The 18,833-nt window shown below is 41.3% G+C and overlaps 1 protein-coding gene across 5 annotated transcripts in view; it reads left to right on the top strand.

Annotated features, from left to right (window-relative positions):
* The window catches only part of LOC129706216 (contactin-1-like), a 427,793-nt gene that overhangs the window by 180,780 nt on the left and 228,180 nt on the right, over positions 1-18,833 (top strand). For all 5 annotated transcript variants that reach the window (XM_055650289.1, XM_055650292.1, XM_055650287.1 and 2 more), the window contains 2 exons: positions 13,801-13,927; positions 14,267-14,439. In XM_055650289.1, coding sequence (XP_055506264.1) covers positions 13,801-13,927; positions 14,267-14,439 — 300 coding nt within the window. The remainder of the gene's footprint in view (positions 1-13,800; positions 13,928-14,266; positions 14,440-18,833) is intronic.

Below are 18,833 nucleotides of genomic sequence, written 5' to 3'. Positions count from 1 at the left end.
GACATCACCAGTACACAAATTAAAGACAGAAATCGCTCCAAAGACAAAAAATCAAAAAACACAATGTGAAGAGAGAGCAGCTAAAGCGTGCCAGCGTCCACTCTCCCTTCCGACAGCCATCTTGGACACAGATTAACATATTAACTTACACACAAAAAAAATCATCCCTCCATAGTGGATACCACTGTGGGGGCAGGCACAATGTCCAGTCCCCATCCCCAGTTCACCCAAAGTCAGGCCTATTGAGGCCACCACAATTGCCTCTACGGAGGCCCGATGCTCCTGGCCGTTTTGGCCGGGTGGTGTTGCCCCGGCGTTGGGAGAGTCCTCACAGCAGCTGGGCCACCTGGAACGGTCGCTTCCTAGCTGGGGACCGCGGTTTCAAGAGCAGATCAGACTAGGCAGCCACTTCTAGCCTTGCCAATGAAGCCAACGTCCACTGAGAGAATATAGAGAGCTTGAACCTACCAGCCTATGACTCTGGTTAAGAATGTTATCAAGTGAGGCACAGCAGGCATTGGGCATGAGGCCAAACGGAGTTCCCTCTGGAGAGAACCTAACACTCAGAGAAAGGGTAGATTTATTGAAGATATTACACATGTGTTTGTCTTGAGGCTGTAAAGGATGTGAACCTCCTTTGTAAGAAATCAAACAGATGGCATTTCTACATGATGCTTCCTCTGCTGTAAGTAATTAACAAGCATATGTGCCTCTGCGATATAGTTCTTAAATCAATAACTCACAGTTGCTGAAGATGCTGGACAATGCAAGAACACAATCGTGTGGGTAACTGTTTGAGGGCTCTGTCATCTGCCTGTGGTTCACACATAAGCCTGACTATCTGGGTTCAAGAATATATAGATCTCAACTTAAAACTCTTCAATTGTCATTTAATCATACCAGCAGATATTTAGGATCATGTAAACATGTCCTTTGAAACTTGTACTAAACAGCCATTATATATATAATGCAACACAGTTGAAAATTTGGACTTCAATAGAACAGAATTGGGGAAGTACAATGTGCAGCCATCAATCTATTGTACCTAACACCGCTGGCTCAGATCAGAGAGTCTGGTGAGTGTGATGCCTGGGCTATCAGTCACCTATAGCTGATTAATACCATTGAAAAATTCTGGATTCTGATCTGTCACCAGAAAGAGCAAGAAAGTACTTGTATCAGTTTGAGATGTAGTTGGGGGGGATTGATCTTTCCATTGTGGGCATGGGTGGGATTCTGTTCACACCGTGCCACTGAGCAGGATGGTCCTGAATGGACAGGTCACGCAAAGCAGTTATGTGGAGAGACACTAAATGCTACAGTAATCAGCCCTACAGGCAGCATTTCTCGAGAAGGGTGTCGACCCAATACATCACCCATCCCTTCTCTCCATAGATGCTGCCTATCCCGTTGAGTTACTTCAGCATTTTGTGTCTATCTTCAATGTAAACCAGCATTTGCGGTTCCTTCCTACACAGTTATGTGGAGAGTATGGTTTTAGGTGGGCCAATACCCCTTGTGAGTCTGAGCCTTGTGCACACATTGAAGAGTTTCTTCATGTGCTGAAGCTCAAGAGACCCAAATGTAACACCCGTAGAGAAGGTTTGACCTGACCTCCTTTCAGTCCAGTCAGGAGCTCGGGTATCCATCGAATGTAGCTCCCTGTTGAGGCTGACATCTTAAGCAGTGCTGTTGACACAGGGACTACTATCGCTGTGAATACTTGCCCCATCTTCCTATTCATGTGGCATAGTTACAGATGGTGTTACACTATTCCCATAAGATGGGGGTTCGTAGCTAATATTCCTCTTGCAATGTAAGTCAACAACACCCAATTAATTGGTAATGATCCTTTCTGATGGGATTTTGCATGAATATTCAGCATTCCTTTTGTTCAAAGAATTCCTGTTCCATTTATAAAGTAATTCATTGCATATTAAATGCTTTAGTGTGTCTCCAGGACTTGTGTCTCCATCTTCTTACACTTAAGCAGTGAAGTGCTAATCAAAGTGGTAGAATGGGAGGAAATAATAAGAAGGTTGTAACTGAAAAGAATGAGCCAATTTATCACGACAGATGGAGGTTACTGCTTGAAAGACTTACGCAAAAGTATTCTTAAATGAGGTACTGATTAATACCATGGCGTACTCAAGGTAGCTCCTTCATGTGCAGAAGTGACACACCTGGCGTCCTGGTGCCATCGCAACAACCTGGAGCTCAATGCTTTTAAGGGAGATGCTAAATGCAAGACGGTGGAATCTGAATCTGAATTAAGACGGTGGAATTGATTGTAGACTTTAGGAGAGCTCCCCCTCCCCTTACCCCACTCACCATCAACAACAACACTGTCACATCTGTGGATTATTTTATGTTCCTGGGATCCATCATCTTCAAGGACCTTAAATGGGGGACACACCAGCGACTCCACAGTCAAAAAGGCACAACAGAGGATGTACTTCCTGCGGCAGCTGAGGAAGCACAATCTGCCACAGGCAATGATGGTCCAATTCTATACGGCCTTTGTAGAGTCTGTCCTCACCTTCATCGTGGTCTGGTTTGGCTCAGCCACCAAGCACGACATCTGGAGGCTGCAGCGAATCGTCCGATCAGCTGAGAAGGTTATTGGCTGCAACCTTCTCTCCATTGACAAACTGTACACTGCAAGGGCCAGGAAACGAGCGGAGAAGATCATTTTTGACCCCTCTCACCCTGGCCACAAACTGTTTGAATCACTTCCCTCTGGAAGGCGACCGGATTGTCAAAGCTGCTACAGCCAGACATAAAAAGTAGTTTTATTCCACGAGTAGTAGCTCTACTCAATAACCAAAACTCTGTAGCCTGCTTTTGCTCTGGTATTTCATTTAATTTACATGTTTAATCAATAATGTTTTATTATTAATGTTTTATATGTCATCATTGTATGTCATGTTGTCACTTGCGGGCGGAGCACCAAAGCAAATTCCTTGTATGTGAATACTTGGCCTATAAACTTAAAACCTAAACTTAAAAAAAAACGTCATTCTCTTGTATTTATTAGTGAGTGGTGTGGGTGCCGTGTGAAGAGGTTGATGGTGTCCCAGAAAATAATTCTTAACTTTCGCAACCTTCTACAGGTACCCAGCGCCTTTCTTCAATCATCCCTCTTGGCCTCCATGTCCAAGAAAAATAGAAAATCATAAGATAACGCAGGGTCTGTAGTGCTGTTCGAAACTACAAGAAGATGAGCCTTCCGCAACTCATAGCAAAGTGTCCCAGAAGTTAAACCTGTGCCTGACCATCCAGTGCAATCTCTGCCAGTGCACACTCTTGAGGTTTGCGTGAAGCTGGAAGCAGAACCCTGGACAAAGTCCTGTTACTCTTTGATCAATGTTTTGTGCTGCACTTGTGTGATAGTCATAGCCCAATTCTGCTGCCTTGACCTGAAATAACTGATCACAAAATGATCCGTGGAGCGAATTCACCTTAGTTTAGTTTAGTTTACAGATACAAAGTGAAAAGAGGCTCTTCGGTCCACCGAGTCCATGTTGACCAGCGATCACCACATACACTAACACTAGGAACAACTTACAAATTCTTACCAAAAGCTATTAACCTACCTACAAACCTGTACATCTTTAGAATGTGGAAAGAAACCGGATCTCCCAGAAAAAAGTGTGCAAAGGGGTTAGGGTATTCACATGGATAGAGAACTGATTGGCAGACAGGAAGCAAAGAGTAAGAATTAACGGGTCATTTTCAGAATGGCAGGCAGTGACTGTGGTGCCGCAAGGCTCGGTGCTGGGAACCCAGTTGTTTATAGTATATGTTAACGATTTAGACGAGGGAATTAAATGTAACATCTCTAAATTTGCGGATGACATAAAGCTGGGTGGCAGTGTGAACAGCGAGGAGGATGCTATGAGGGTGCAGGGGGACTTGGATAGGTTGGGTGAGTGGGCAGAAGCATGGTAGATGCAGTATAATGTGGACAAATGTGAGCTTATCCACTTTGGTGGCAAGGACAGGAAGGTAGATTAGGAGAAGGGGAGATGCCGAGAGCTGGGTGTGCTTGTACATCAGTCACTGAATGTAAGCAGCAGTGAAGACTTTTGCCCCTCAAGCCTGAAAGCTATGCCCTCAAATCTTTCACATTTCCACCCTGAAGAGAAAGTTTCCGATTGTTTACCCTATCTGTTTTCCTTCAAGCAAAGTTCCTCATTTGGCATGTGAGAAGATCTCTTTTCCCGTTTGTATGTTTGAAGATGGAGGAAAATACTGACACTTCAGTAAACATAAGGAAGCAAGCGGTGAACCTGAACCAGAATTCTGTAAATTTCATTCTTCAGGAGTTCAAGAGACATTTATTATCACATGCACCAATTGGTACAGTGAGATTTGAATGACCATACAGCCATACGAATAAAAAGAACACAATACACGATAGAATTTAACATGAACGTCCCCACACAACAGAATCGACGTTTCCCACTGTGAGGGAAGCAATAAAGTTCAGTCATCTTCCTCTTTGTTCACCCGTGGTCGGGGCCTTTGAGCTCTCCACAGTCGCCGCTAAGGGCGGCCCGATATTTCACGCCCTCTCGCTGGGATGATCGGAGCTCCGGCATCGGAACGGAAAACACTCTCAGCGGCTTGGAGTTTTCAAATCGGCCATTTCCTACCAGAGTCCCAAAGTCCACATGCCAAGCTGAACAGAGATTCAACGCTGGCGATCCCCGGCAAGAGGTCCCAGGATACAACGATGTTAAAGTCAGCACCGCCCACGGCTGGAAGCTCCGCAAACCCAAAATGTGGCTGGAAATCACAAAACTCCTTTGATATTCTCTACGGTGCAGTGGGCTCAAGGCGTCTTGTTTATTTAGTTTGAATGACATGTTTTTGTCTCAGGAAATGTCTTACAAGATGATTAACTCATCATCAAATGCTTGTTTGGCTTTTGATATCTTGAAGGCCTTGTGAAGTTTAAAGCACGGGTCTGAATTCTGATTTCAGCCCAGAGGTACATAGATGAAAATCTTCTTCTCCTTTCTGCCAGCTGCTCTGAGAATACTGTCGTTCAATAACTTTTCCTCAGAATGTGGCCTGTTCCGCTATTTCTCAAAGCAATCATGTTGAAAAATGGCAAGCTAACATGCGTATAAAAAAATTGCAAAGGACAGTTTCATATGAGCAAGGCAACTTGAATGTGAAGAGGAATGTGGGATTAGTGTTGATAGTTGGTTGGCATGAACATGGTTGGTTGCAGGGCATGCTTATTTGATGTGTAACCCCATGCACTAAGTTTCTACATCTAATGAATAGTACAGATTGGTCTGATTGTAGAGATCTTCTCTTCATCACAATTACAAGTACAGATTGCAACTGAAGTTTTAAACTGGAATGGAGAATTAGAGATTCAGTTCAGGTTTTTCAAGGATTTGCATGACATTTTACACTTGAATTTTACACACATTGGTGTCATGGTGGTCAATGTCAGAATGTATTTGGAAGCAAATTCCTGTTACACTTTTGATGAAAAATGCAAAGTATGTTCTGGCTCTGGTTGACAAAGTCATCAGCCTGATATTTTTGCCTTGTGGATTGTGATCAACTATTTCTGGAGACTTTCAGAGTCGCTCCCTTTGCGGTGTCAGTGGATCGATAATACTGAGAAATTCTCAACAGGAAGAAATTGGATGTCACTGAAGAATCACTTTTGGTGATATTGATGTGCTTGAGGAATCGTTCGTTTTATTTCATACCAAGTGGATTACAAGTCATGGAAACGAACCTTTCTCCTTCTGGCTGGCTAAAGTTTTGTCTTTTTCTGTAGACCGGCATCTACGGTTCCTTGTAGCTCCTATGAAGTTGTCTATGAGAAGTGGGCGGCACAGTGGTAGAGTTGCTGTCTTACAGCGCCTGAAACCCGGGTTCGATCCTGACTATGGGTGTTTTTTGTACAGATTTTTTACGTTCTCACCATGACTGCGTGGATTTTCTCTGGGTGCTCCGGTTTCCTCCCACATTCCAAAGGCGTGCAGATTTGTAGGTTAATTGGCTTCTTTAAATTGTCCTTAGTGTGTAGGATAGAACTGGTGTATAGGTGTTCATTGTCCGTGCATACTCGATGGGCTGAAGGGCCTGCTTCCACACTGTATCTGTAAACTAAACTCTAAACTAAACTAATAATTTACAACTGAAGAAGGGTCTCGACCCGAAACATCATCCATTTCTTCTCTCCAGAGATGCTGCCTGTCCTGTTGAGTTTAGGTATGTTACAAAACCTACCTGAATCGTCATTGGGAATCTGCCCTCAGCCATGGCCGCGATTTTGGCGCTGTTTGGAGGGGGCGGGTTTTAAACGCGATTTTTACTAGGCTGTACTAATCGCACATGTTCAGCCTAGTAAATCATTAACGAAAAATCGCTGAAAGACACTGTCGCAAACGGTCTTATTAGTTTTATAGGCCTCGATAATATAGTTCTAAAATTACGCGATTTTTACTGGGCCTGGATGGGGGGCGGGTTTAAAACGCGATTTTTACTAGGCTACTAATCGCACAATGTTCAGCCTAGTAAATCATATAAAAATCGCTGCAAAGACAATCGCAAAAGGTATTATTATTTTTTAAGGCCTCGATAATATAGGTAGTGTAGGGTTTTATAAAGCAAACAATTAAAGGTATGTACCTTATTTTTACATTAAATGGGGCATATATATAACCCCTATATATCAAGTTATCTATAACGAATAGTTCATTTTGGGCTTTTTATATCCCGCAGTATTTTTCTCGGCATTTGAGGGCACTAATCCAGCGCTATGCCAACGTTCTAAACCAGCGCGTTCCACATGAACCCACTAGAAAGCCGATTTAAATGGGCATTTATTTACAGCAATTGAACACTAAATTCCTTCCATTTGGCCTATAAATTAATGTAAATTAGATATAAAAATCATGTTATATTGTGAATTATTTGTGAATAATCTTTGGACACTTAGGCTATTTAAAAATGTTAATCTTTCCTTAAGAAATGGGCTTTTGATTATCCAAGATCACAGCTTTTTTGTAATGTCCATTGAAAATCAATAGGGAACAAGATGCTAATTTCCGAGTATGAAAATGGCCATAACTTTTTCAATACTTGAGATATGAAAGTGAATTTGGTGTCAAATTAAACTTATTGTTATGCTTTATCTGATGGGATAAATTGCAGACTTGATTTTTTAAATCTCAAAATTTTGTAACATTGCTATTGAGTTACTCCAGCATTTTGTGTCTATCTTAAATTTAAACCAGCATCTGCAGATCTTTCCTACACATTTTGTCAGCTCCACTGCAAAATCTCCTCCAGGTATGTCTACTTTGAAGAAGTTTTCCTCCTCTCTCTGATGAGCGTTCAGCAACATCCTCTCTCACTGCTCCGCCTCTGTGATTCCTTCTGCTCTCCGACTCTACGACTGCATTTTAACCCAGAAAAAAGTCTGAAGAAGGGTCTTGACCCAAAACGTCACCCATTCCCTCTCTCTCGAGAAATGCTGCCTGTCCCACTGAGTTACTCCAGTATTTTGTGTCTATTAGTGATTCTCAACCATCTGCACCTCACATGACTGGACTTGGATTGTTCTAGTGTTGCGATTGCAATCCAAACTTGTGAACTCATAACTTCAACAGTGAAGGTGAGCTATATTTTTGAGATGTGTTCACTTCTGCCTGTACCTTCTATCTAAAAGTCAGAAGAGCTATCGATCACAATTGGAGTCAATAGTGTTTTATTGTCAGATGTCCCAGACAGAACAAAAAAAATCCTACTTGCAGCAGCACAACAGCATATGTAAACATAGTAGAAGTGAAACATTGGATTTCGATGCTCCATTAAACGGTGTGCTGGAAAGCAAGGATAGAAATGTGTGTTAAATGGTGCAGTTGCTTAATAAGCAGTGATTCACGCCTTCCTTCATTGTTGCTGCACTGTCCAGTCAGATCATTTATCTTATTGGCAACACCTGTCTCAATGTCCCTGAACCTTTCAATCTCAGTCTTGTCCTGAGGCAGTGAACGTACTTCCAGATTTCAATTTCCTGAAGAAGATGGCATCAGAAACTTGCCATACTCTGTCATACAACTTGATATTGACAATCTTGTCAATTGTTCAACACCAATCCATTAATAGTTGTACAGTTTTACCCCAGGAGCTGTAAGTCTGAACTGGGCCTCATTATTTGGAGCACAGGGTTGATCCATAATTAATTGACATTTGACAGGAATGTTGTATTTTTCCCCTTGTGCCATTATTGTTCCCAACTATAGAACTTTGTTATGTCCATTGTTAATATGAAATAAAATGTCGACTGTAGCAAATAGGTAATAGAGGGATTACCCACAATGATACATTTAGAATGATATAATACAGAAAATTAAAATTTAAAAAAAGCTGGAAATCTGAGATAAAAGCAGAAAATGCTGGAAAGAACTTAGCAGGTTAGACAGCCACTGTGGGAAGAGAAACAGTAACTGTTTTGGGCCAGAGGTACTTTATTGGACTGGTGAACTCTTTGACCCATTCAGCCCATGTATTTCTACTAAGCCAATACTTATCCAGCACTTATCCAAATACTTTCAAACTTTCTTTCCTCCCACCCCTGCAATCAGTCTGAAATGTCACCTATCTATGTTATCCAGCGATGCTGCCTGGCATGCTGTGTTAATCCAGCATTTTGTCTGACTTTGGTAAACCAGCATCTGCAGCTCTTTGTTTCTCCAATACTTCTCATTCTCTCCATAATGCCATCAACTTTTCCCCGAGATTCTGCCACTCACCAACAAACCAGTGATATTTTTTAGTGACTAACTAATCTACTAATCCACAGGTCTTTGGGATATGTCTAACTGCAGCTCTAGGGAAAACCCTTGCAGTCATAGGAAAAAACATGCAAACTCCACACAAACAGTAGTGGAAGTCTGGATTGAATCCATTGCTAGAGCTGTGACACAGCGGCCTATTTCCATGCTGTATATTTCAATCAAAACCAATGTCATGAGGTGTTCCGATGGAGGCTATTTTAGATCATCCTTGAAGTGAGTGGAGCTTGAGCCTGATGCTCCTTCTGAGTTCTCCGTAAACTGATGTTGAGTTTCAGTCAGTGTTCCGAGATTGGAAAGAGTGAATCTTAACACTAGAATTAAAATGCATCATTCAAACAAGAGTTTTTTCAGACTCCCATCAAAAACCAGACTGAATAAACCACGCAGGCTAGCAATTGGTTTAACAGTTAATGATCTGAGGATCAGTACAATGGAAACTGAGGCAGCCCTGGGACAAAACGCTCAGTTGTTCGGTTACAGTTCCCAGGAAGTTTATTCCTGTTGTACAGAACATGATTGTTGATCGTCTTGCAAAGTTAGCGTTTGCACTTCTCTTCAAAAGTTATCGACATTAGTCTCTGAATGCAGTCTGTATTTACGAGTGCTTAAAGTTCTATATTAATTAAGAGAGAATAATTAAGAGAGTAATGTAAAATTAATTATTACTAATTAAGAGTATTGCAAGAGAGAGTTTCAGCAATGATGGATGTAATACTAATTTTATTCAGGATGCTAGACTTGGGGACAGGCACCTTTTACTTGATCATTGTCGAGTACTGCAACCAGTTGGGCTGATTTTTCATCACCAAATATGTCATATTAGGAATGTCAAGGACTTATGTCATGGTATTATGTTAGGTCAAAAGGATGAAGGATTGATGTTTGGTTAAAACAGAGCTGGGTGTTTTTTCTTGGGCTCTTCTCGAATGAAATACTACAACATTTTTTTTGCTTTCTAAGACAGCTATTCAATCTCGCTTTCAATCCTTTAATTTTGGACAAACCCACTCTAGCTGTCTGTACGGTGGATTTTTCTTTGATTCGATGAAATTGAAGGTGAATTGATGGATTTTCCTCCACCCTGACTTTGAATTCATCAACCCAATGAGTGCAAGATTTTACAGCAACACATATTTATGATGGTCAGAATGACCACAACAACTTGGACAGGAAACAACAAAAGACTTGAATCAGATAGTGCACACAGCGCAGACTACAAACACAAGGTTTAATACTTAAAAATCGGTCTGTTTTTCTCACCTGTTATATCAAAACCCATTCATAAATAAAGATATTGTGGGAGTGTTTGTGTTCTACATTTGAATAGGTCACGTTTTTTTTAATACACCTAAGCAGTTGATATACATGACTATTCAGAAACACTACAGCATTCTAAATTTCTTAGAACCAGAGAGGACAAATATTGCAGGTAGACAAAAATGCTGGAGAAACTCAGTGGGTGAGGCAGCAACTATGGAGCGAAGGAGGCAACGTTTCGGCTCGAAACCCTTCTTCAGACCGATGTGCGGGTGGGGGAGGGGGCAAGAAGAAAGGAAGAGGTGGAGCCAGTGGGCTGAGGGAGAGCTGAGAAGGGGCGGAGAAAGTAGGGACTACCTGAAATTAGAGGTCAATGTTCATATCGCTGGGGTGCAAACTGCCCAAGAGAAATATTAGGTGCTGCTCCTCCAGTTTATGATGGTCCTCATTCTGGCCATCGAGGAGGCCGAGGACTGAAAGGTCGGATTCGGAATGGAAGGGGGAGTTGAAGTGGTGAGCCACCGGGAGATCAGGTTGGTTATTGCGAACCGAGCAGAGGTATTCGACGAAACGATCACCAAGCCTACAAGGACAAATATTGCAATTGGATTTACAATTAAATGGCAAATATTCATTGACAAATATTCAATGTGTTGTTGTAAATTTCCTCTGATATGCTACTATTACAAGATATTAACCCACAATTTTGTCTTGAAACGGTGAAAAAAAAATCTTAATACAGTTAATGTTCGAAGTAGTCTGTGCATTAATATTGTAGGCATAATTTTAGCCTATAAACCTATTAGGATGAAATATGAGCCTTCAAGGCAATTTTATATTTCATCATCTCTTATGAGACTTTTCTGTTATGAATTGAAAATACATTATTAATTTTTTCTATCCAGAGATGATCGCAAGAGCTTTAGTATAAGTCAAGCAGTCTTTTGTGGTTTTTCTTATTCAAGTTAATCCCCGACTGCTACTGGTATACGGAAAGCTCTCATTCATTTGTTACAGTAAGTGAGGCATAGGCCATGTCATTCACAGGTCAGAATGGAGATATCATAACTGAGTCGTATTTTAATATGGCAGAGTTTCACATTATCCTGCTTTAAGCAGAATATAGGAACACTGTTTTCAGTGAAGCCAAACGTAAATAGGAACAGCACCTCATATTTCATACAACCCAGCGGTATGAATATGATTTCTCTAACTTCAAGTAACCCTTGTATCTCCTGTCTCTCCGTCTCTCCCCCAGTTGTCGTACTAGTTTAACTGTTGTCCTGCTGAGTTACACTGTCTGTTTCACTTGTTATCACCTACCCCATAGTCAGCAATTGACCATTATGGGCTCCACCTTATCTTGTTCATTGTTGATTTTTGCATATCTTTCATTCATTTGTCCTATGTACCTTCTATATCTCTCGATTCCTATTCCCCTGACTCTCAGTCTGAAGAAGGGTCTTGACGTCTCCTATTCCTTTTCTCCAGAGATGCTGCTTGACCCGCTGACTTACTCCAGCATTTTATGTCCAACACAGTTTTCAATTTTGTTTTTTTCTTATAAAACCAGTGTTGGCTTGAGTGAGCTCTTGAATTTAGCCAAGTCTGGGGCAAAGCTTTGGTAGTTAAAGACCCATCATTTAGGGTGGGACAAACGTCTAAGTCATGAACATTGGCTGGTGTATGCTCTGAGTTGGTAACAAAACATTAAATAAATACAACAAGAAAAGTGGATTTAAACAAAACTCTTAGAGGATAAAAAAAAAAGGATAAATGATCAGCAAAGTTCTCAGGATGAAAGCAGGAGCTGATTAATGCTCTGGTGTGACCTCTGACCAGGATTACAATACATGCATTAACCTGTTGTTGTTAAGCAGGATTAATGTTAAACCAGATTTGGTTAATACCAATTGGAACATCTCATTACATCTCCAAAATCCTCACTTTGCATACTTGTCACAAAGCCTTCAGATAGCGACAGAAGGTAGACAAAAATGCTAGAGAAACTCAGTGGGTGAGGCAGCATCTATGGAACGAAGGAAATAGGCGATGTTTTGGGTCGAAACCCTTCTTCAGACTGATCAGACTGATAGCTACAGAAGATTGGCTTTATACATATTTGAATACTTTTCCACGCCACAGAGGTGACCATTCGGAAATTTAGTTGTGATGTCAGTCCACAACCTTTTTTGAAAACTGTTAGGAATTTAGTTAAAGCTGGCTACTAATGTTTAATAAATGAGATGTTCTCTTTTTTGCTTTTATTCCAAACGGGTAAAATAAAAAGTAAATGAGATTTATCATCAACTAGAGCACCAGAATCAGGTGCCAAATATCAATGCTTTGTGGAGATATCAGCGTTGATTCCAAGTGTCAGAATATCACTGGGATGAGCAAATGTTCAGAAGCTTAAATGAGATTTTGTGTGGTATTTCCACAGCTTATTAGAGTGTTGGATTCGGTGGGATGTTTCATTATCAGTAAGAAGATGACAAACAGTGTTGCTGCAATGTTCCTCATGCACTGTTGCCATTCCAGCAATAGTTACTCATACTGCAAAGTTAAAGTTACTTTTCCCAAGACCATCATTGTGATCGCTTCACTTTCAAATCTCCTTCTGCTAGGGTATCTCCTGATTATAACCTTTTCTGTGCCCATGGCAATCAATGGATCAGGTGTTGGCAAGTTGTCAATGAAGTGGCCTCTTGGTCTTCCATCCTTTCTGAGGTAGGGTATAGGGATTGTAGATTCTTTGAAATTCTGCAGTTTGAGTATCTCAATCAACCAAGTCAACTCAGGAATTGAATCTGCCAGAAACATGGAAATGGAATCAAAGGACCTTTGGAAGATCAGACCTGGATGATTTCAATGTGGAAGGAGTCATTGTGTACTTGCACCGTCAAGAAAGAAGCGTAAAATTAATTGAGTTTAGATTTGATTGTAAGCTGAAATGTTGATTAGATGTTATCTTTGGCTAACAGATATGAAAGCAATAGAATAAGTATTTAGTCACTTTGTGACCTGAAGAGGTTTAAGGTGCACATTGCGTATCATCGCAATATGACCATAAATTAAGATGTGCACATTTAATACTGAATTCAATCAATTATTAAGAAATTATTAAGAAGACATTATAAAGAAATTCAGAGCTTAACTAATGACGTGCAGAAGTTACCCACAATCTGTCTGGTTCTGTCTGAAGAAATGCCAGTTTAATTTTATTTGGCAAAGATTAATAAATGAATGTTACAGAAAACAGTTGTTTGTAGGAAGTGGGCTCTTTTTATAGGCTTTTAGTCTAAAGTTGTGTACTGACAACTCAGTAAAAATGACTGTGTTGTCAGTGAGGGGAGAATATCAGTGGAAAGCAATGAAGAACTGCAACCACTCAGTACTCCTTTGGTGTATGTGTTGTCATTGGAAACAACCAGGTAGGGGCTGTCATGGTGACAACCAGTTCAAATGGTAAAACGTTACCGATGTTCACAAAGAAAGGCAAGGAGGTTTTAAAGAAACCTATGCTGCTGTATCTGTATTTGGAAAGGAGGCAATGAGAAGGTAGGTTATATCTTACCAATGAATGGACCAGATCAGACCAGCACAAATGTTAACTATGTACCAATGTGAATAGTGTGACTTGCCACAGTATTTCTCCTTGGTGTTGGCTCTTGGCTATAATAGCCATGTGTTGTAATTGCAGAAGACAGCAGGGAGCATGGGCCAGTGTTTGAAGAACAACCACTGCCTACCATCTACCCAGAAGAATCCGAAGAAGCAAAAGTATCACTAAACTGCCGAGCTCGTGCAATTCCTTCCCCAGCCTACAGGTAAAAGTACCCTTTTGCTTCGGTCTGGTGTTAGCTGTCCAAAGGATTGTAGCGATCGATATACGTTTAATGTTGACATTCAGAACTGTATTAAACCTACACTTTACGTCCTCCTTTACTTTTCCCAATCTGTTGTCAACCTAATTTGATTACCAGGTGAGTGCCGGAATGGTATTAGCCACTGCATTCATAAAAAGTGCTCACCACGTACACTGGCACTGCTTTCACTGTGTGTATTATAATTGCTGGAATGTTTACCGGGCCACCGCCTCTCCTATTTGCACAGACCTTTCTTCTTGTTTATTTCAAATATCCCAATGTGCTTTTATTGTGTTGTAGATGGAAGATAAACAACCGCTTCATTAATGGGGAAGATAGCCGCTACAGTATGATTGGAGGCAACCTTGTAATCAACAACCCGGAAAAGGTGAAGGACCGTGGCAAATACCAGTGCGAAGCCTCAAACAAATATGGAACCATCATTAGCAAAGAGGCCGAGCTGCAGTTTGGATGTATGTATTTATTTGCAAACCAAGAACCTTGCTAAGTAGATTTAGTTTAGTCTTACCTCCAGTGTCCCCCTCCCTGACTTAGACTGATGAAGGGCCTCGACCCGAAACATCATCTACTCCTTTTCTGCAGAGATGCTGCCTGACCCGTTGAGTTACTCCAGCAATTTTGTATAGCATTGGTTTAGTTTAGTTTATTGTCACATGTACCGAGATAGATACAATTAAAAGCGTTTTAGTTTGTGAAAAGATTTACATGCTTGCTTGTACTTGTCCCAGTTTCCCTCGTATATCAGTCAAGGCTTTGTAGAAGCACTTTCTCTATTGGGTGTGAGGGTGAATGCTTAAGAATAACTCCCTCCTGGATTTGGGCACAGTTCTGATGGGCTGTTGCACTGCAGTTTTTCGGCTGAGATGTTACAAATAGCAAATAGCAGCCAACTCAATGGCTCCAACTTCATCTGTTGTGCTGAAGAATAAGGTCCACCCTCAGTACTCATGTGGAAATAAAATCTCCCATCTCGCATGCAAAATGGGCTGGCAGTTTGAGAGTTCTGCTTATTTACTTGGCAAGCAATAAAACTGTAAAGAGCTGTTGATCTGTTTGTTTAACTCATTGCTCCTTGTGGAATCTTGCACTGTTGCATTGTGCACCTAACAAACTGTGGTTATGTTTCAAGAAGTAGTTCATGGGCTGGGAAGTACTTGGGTTATTCTGACATTGTATAATCTCTTTCCCTGTTGGAATCGCTACGTCTCTGGCAAAAAATGGAGTTGAATGGTACATTTATCTTGGAAATGGATTATTTAGCTGGTGAATACACTGAAGCCGCCTCCTCTCTCTCCATTAGCATAGCCTTCCATTCCCTTTGTTTGTTGAGCTCTCCCATCGGCAATATGGCACAGTGGTAGGGATTGCTGCCTTACAGCGATTGTAGCACCAGAGAAGCGGGCTCGATCCCGACTACGGGGGCTGTCTACATAGTTTGTACGTTCTCCCTGTGACCTCGTGGGTTTTCTCCAAGTTCTTCGGTTTCCTCCCACATTCCAAAGACGTACAGGTTTGTAAGTTAATTGGCATAGAAACATAGAAAATAGGTGCATAAGTAGGCCATTCGGCCTTTCGAGCCAATTCATCCAGAATCAGTACCCCGGGTTTTCCCCATATCCCTTGATTCAGCCCGAAGAGCTAAATCTAACTCTCTCTTGAAAACATCCAGTGAATTGGCTCCACTGCCTTCTGTGGCAGAGAATTCCGCAGATTCACAACTCTCTGGGTGAAAAAACGGGAACACTAAAGACTGAGAGAGGGAACTAGAAATGGAATAATAGGAAATGAAAGAGGAGCTGTAGCGAAGGGATTCATTGGCAGATGTATGGCAGACAGTGAAAGGCGCAAGGGAAACGCATGTCTTTATTCTTCGGCACAACAGATGAAATTGGAGACATTGAGTTGGCTGCTATTTGCTATTTGTAACATGGATAAAAATATTTTTGAGGGCACCAGTTCAACGCTGTCAGGTTTGGAAAAGGAAAGCATGATCACAAGGGTCTGAAATTCCCAAAAATCAGGCATTGTTTACAGGCAAGAATTCATGACCAACCCGTATTTAATAAACAATTAAAGTGGCATTTAGTAACACCAGGCATTCTAAGGTTCTTGAGTTATAATACAGCATGGAAACAGGCCCTTCAGCCCAACTTGCCCATGCTAACGAAGATGCCCCATCTACGCTAGTCCTACTACCTCGCGTTTGGTACATATCCCTCTAAATCTTTCCTATTCATGTACCTGTCCACCTGCTCAGGGACAGTTTCTTCCCAACTGTTCAGGCAACTGAATCATCCTACCACAACCAGAGAGTAGTGCTGAACTACGATCTATCTCTTTGGTGCCCGCTGGCTTTAATTTGCACTAAAACGTTATTTCCTTATCATGTATCTATACACTGCAAATGGATTGATTGTAATCATGTATTGTCTTTCTGCTGGCTGGTTAGCATGCAACAAAAGATTTTCACTGTACCTCGGTACACATGACAATAATAAACCAGACTAGTACATGCCTCAACTACCTTCTCCGGCAGCTCGTTTCATTAACCCCATGTCCCAATATCCCTTGATTCCCTTAGCTCGAAGAGCTAAATCTAACTCTCTCTTGAAAACATCCAGTGAATTGGCCTCCATTTGGTATCCCATATTCTACCTAGAATTTTATTATATAGCATGGAAACAGACCTCTATCCTATCCTGCCCATTGAGAATCTTTTTACCCCGCCACCTAATTATACATTTTTAAGCAGAGTCCTGCAGAAGTAATGGGTAGTAATGGGAAGTAATGACAGTATCTGATTCTGGTGGAAGAATATCCAATGCAGATAGAATTTTGTTGAAGTTCGCTACCCTTTCTGCATGGTCCAAAGGAAGCCTCCTGATGCAGAAATTACTCTCGTGAACATCTGTGTGTCCCTGATAAGTTATCTGTTCAGTTCAGTTTAGTTTATTGTCATGTGTATCGAGGTACAGTGAAAAGCTTTTGTTGCATGCTAACCAGCCAGCGGAAAGACAATACATGATGACAATGCAGCCATTCACAGTGTACAGATATACGATAAGGGAATAATGTTTAGTGTAAGGTAAAGCCAGTAAAGTCCGATCAAAGATAGTCCAATAGTAGTTAAGGACTGCTTTCTGGGTGCAGTAGGATGGTTCAGTTGCCAGATATCAGCGGGAAAGAAGCTATCCCTGAATCTAGAGGTGTGCCTTTTCACACTTCAATACCCTTTGACCGAAGGGAGAGGGGAGAAATGGCCAGGGTGTGACTCATCCTTGAATATGCTGCTGGTCTTGCCGAGGATTTTTGATACTGTGCATCGAAGGTCAGGTTTCTGTAACATTAGCTGCAATAATTCAATGACAATCCTGGTACCATTTCCCACAGGCCAGGTGAGATTGTTGAAAAGAAATGTCCTTGTGGATTTTTTATGCTCTGTTCATTTAACTTTGGACTCCATAGGTAAATAGTTCACATTAAATTACCATGTTAGGGCAGGGCAGACACATGTGCAAAATAATGGAAGGGAAATTTTCTCCCTGATCAACAGACATTTTGATGTAGGGTCTTCCATGCATGGAACCGATCAAGGGAGCAGCAGTAATTCTTAAATTGTCCCCCATGAGAAGTTATTTGTTTTATTATCCAATAAACAACATTTAACTTGCTTGTGGGATAAAAGGTACTGATACGGAAATTATACGTCCTTTGGTTGAAGAGCAAAGTCGGGTTCTAAGGAAAATATCAGATTTTCTGATAGAAGCTGCTAGTAGCAAGAATGAGCTTGGGCGGGGGGGGAATATTTTTTTCTAGTGGTCACTCTGAATTGATTAGAGAATAACATTGTGGAGATAGTCCCTTTGTCTGTGCCAACACAAAGCAGCTCTCAACACTAATTCCATTTTTATTCTCCCCCTCGCTCTTTTGTAAGACAAAAACAAGACAAGTTTTGATGGGTTGAAGTTGGTCCCCTTTTATTCAAGCATCTGGGTTCCATAATACCCCCTCCACTTCTTCCGACAAGTGCACATTGGAGTCTGTTTTTTTGCACTTCTATCTAATTAGTGACTACTCGTCTCTCCTTGAGGGTGAATGAATTTGAATCATTGTTCTGCTGCTATTATTCCAGTTCATTTTCAATGACTTGATATTTAAGGAGGACGGGGGGAGGGAGTCATTCAGTTTAAACTAAATTGGATTTTATCCAAGATTATCTGATTCTTTGCCAGTCTACCCTTTGAGCCAGTCTGAACCAAAATAATGTTATTCTTCCTGGAAACCGTTGCAACAGATGACTTGATGCACTGGAACCAGTTTCAATGGTTCAATGAAGATAGACACAAAATGCTGGAGTAACCTAGCAGGACAGGCAGCATCTCTGGATAGGAATGGGCGACGTTTCGGGTTGAGACCCTTCTTCAGACTCCTTCAGACCCCTCTGAAAGCACAGCTCTCTGTTCACTCCACAACATCAATTCATTTGAAGAACTTTAATGGTTCAATGGTGCTATATTGTTGCAGGTCTGAAGTGCAAATACCCAGTAAAATTCTTTTCTGACAAACAGTCTAGTCGAGTACCACCCTCAATTAGCAGTTGTACAGAAACTACTGAGACTGCATGCGAGTGGCACCATGTTTGACTAAAATAACTGATGTCCTCTCCGCGCCCGTCCACATTGTTTGGCATTATTTTGGTGGCATTGTACTGTAATTTACATGTTATTTTAATTGTTAAAACTTATACTTGGCTGTGAAGTTTTATTCTGGAGCCATGAGGCTCATGCACAGTCAGACCTTTGAAAGCCAAACCGGGTGAGACCCTATTCAACAACTGAGCCCCGAA

This window comes from Leucoraja erinacea, chromosome 19 (genome assembly GCF_028641065.1).
Source record: "Leucoraja erinacea ecotype New England chromosome 19, Leri_hhj_1, whole genome shotgun sequence".
Lineage (NCBI taxonomy): Eukaryota > Metazoa > Chordata > Chondrichthyes > Rajiformes > Rajidae > Leucoraja > Leucoraja erinaceus.
Note: the sequence above shows the minus strand (reverse complement) of the source record. Positions and strands in the feature narration are given on the sequence as shown.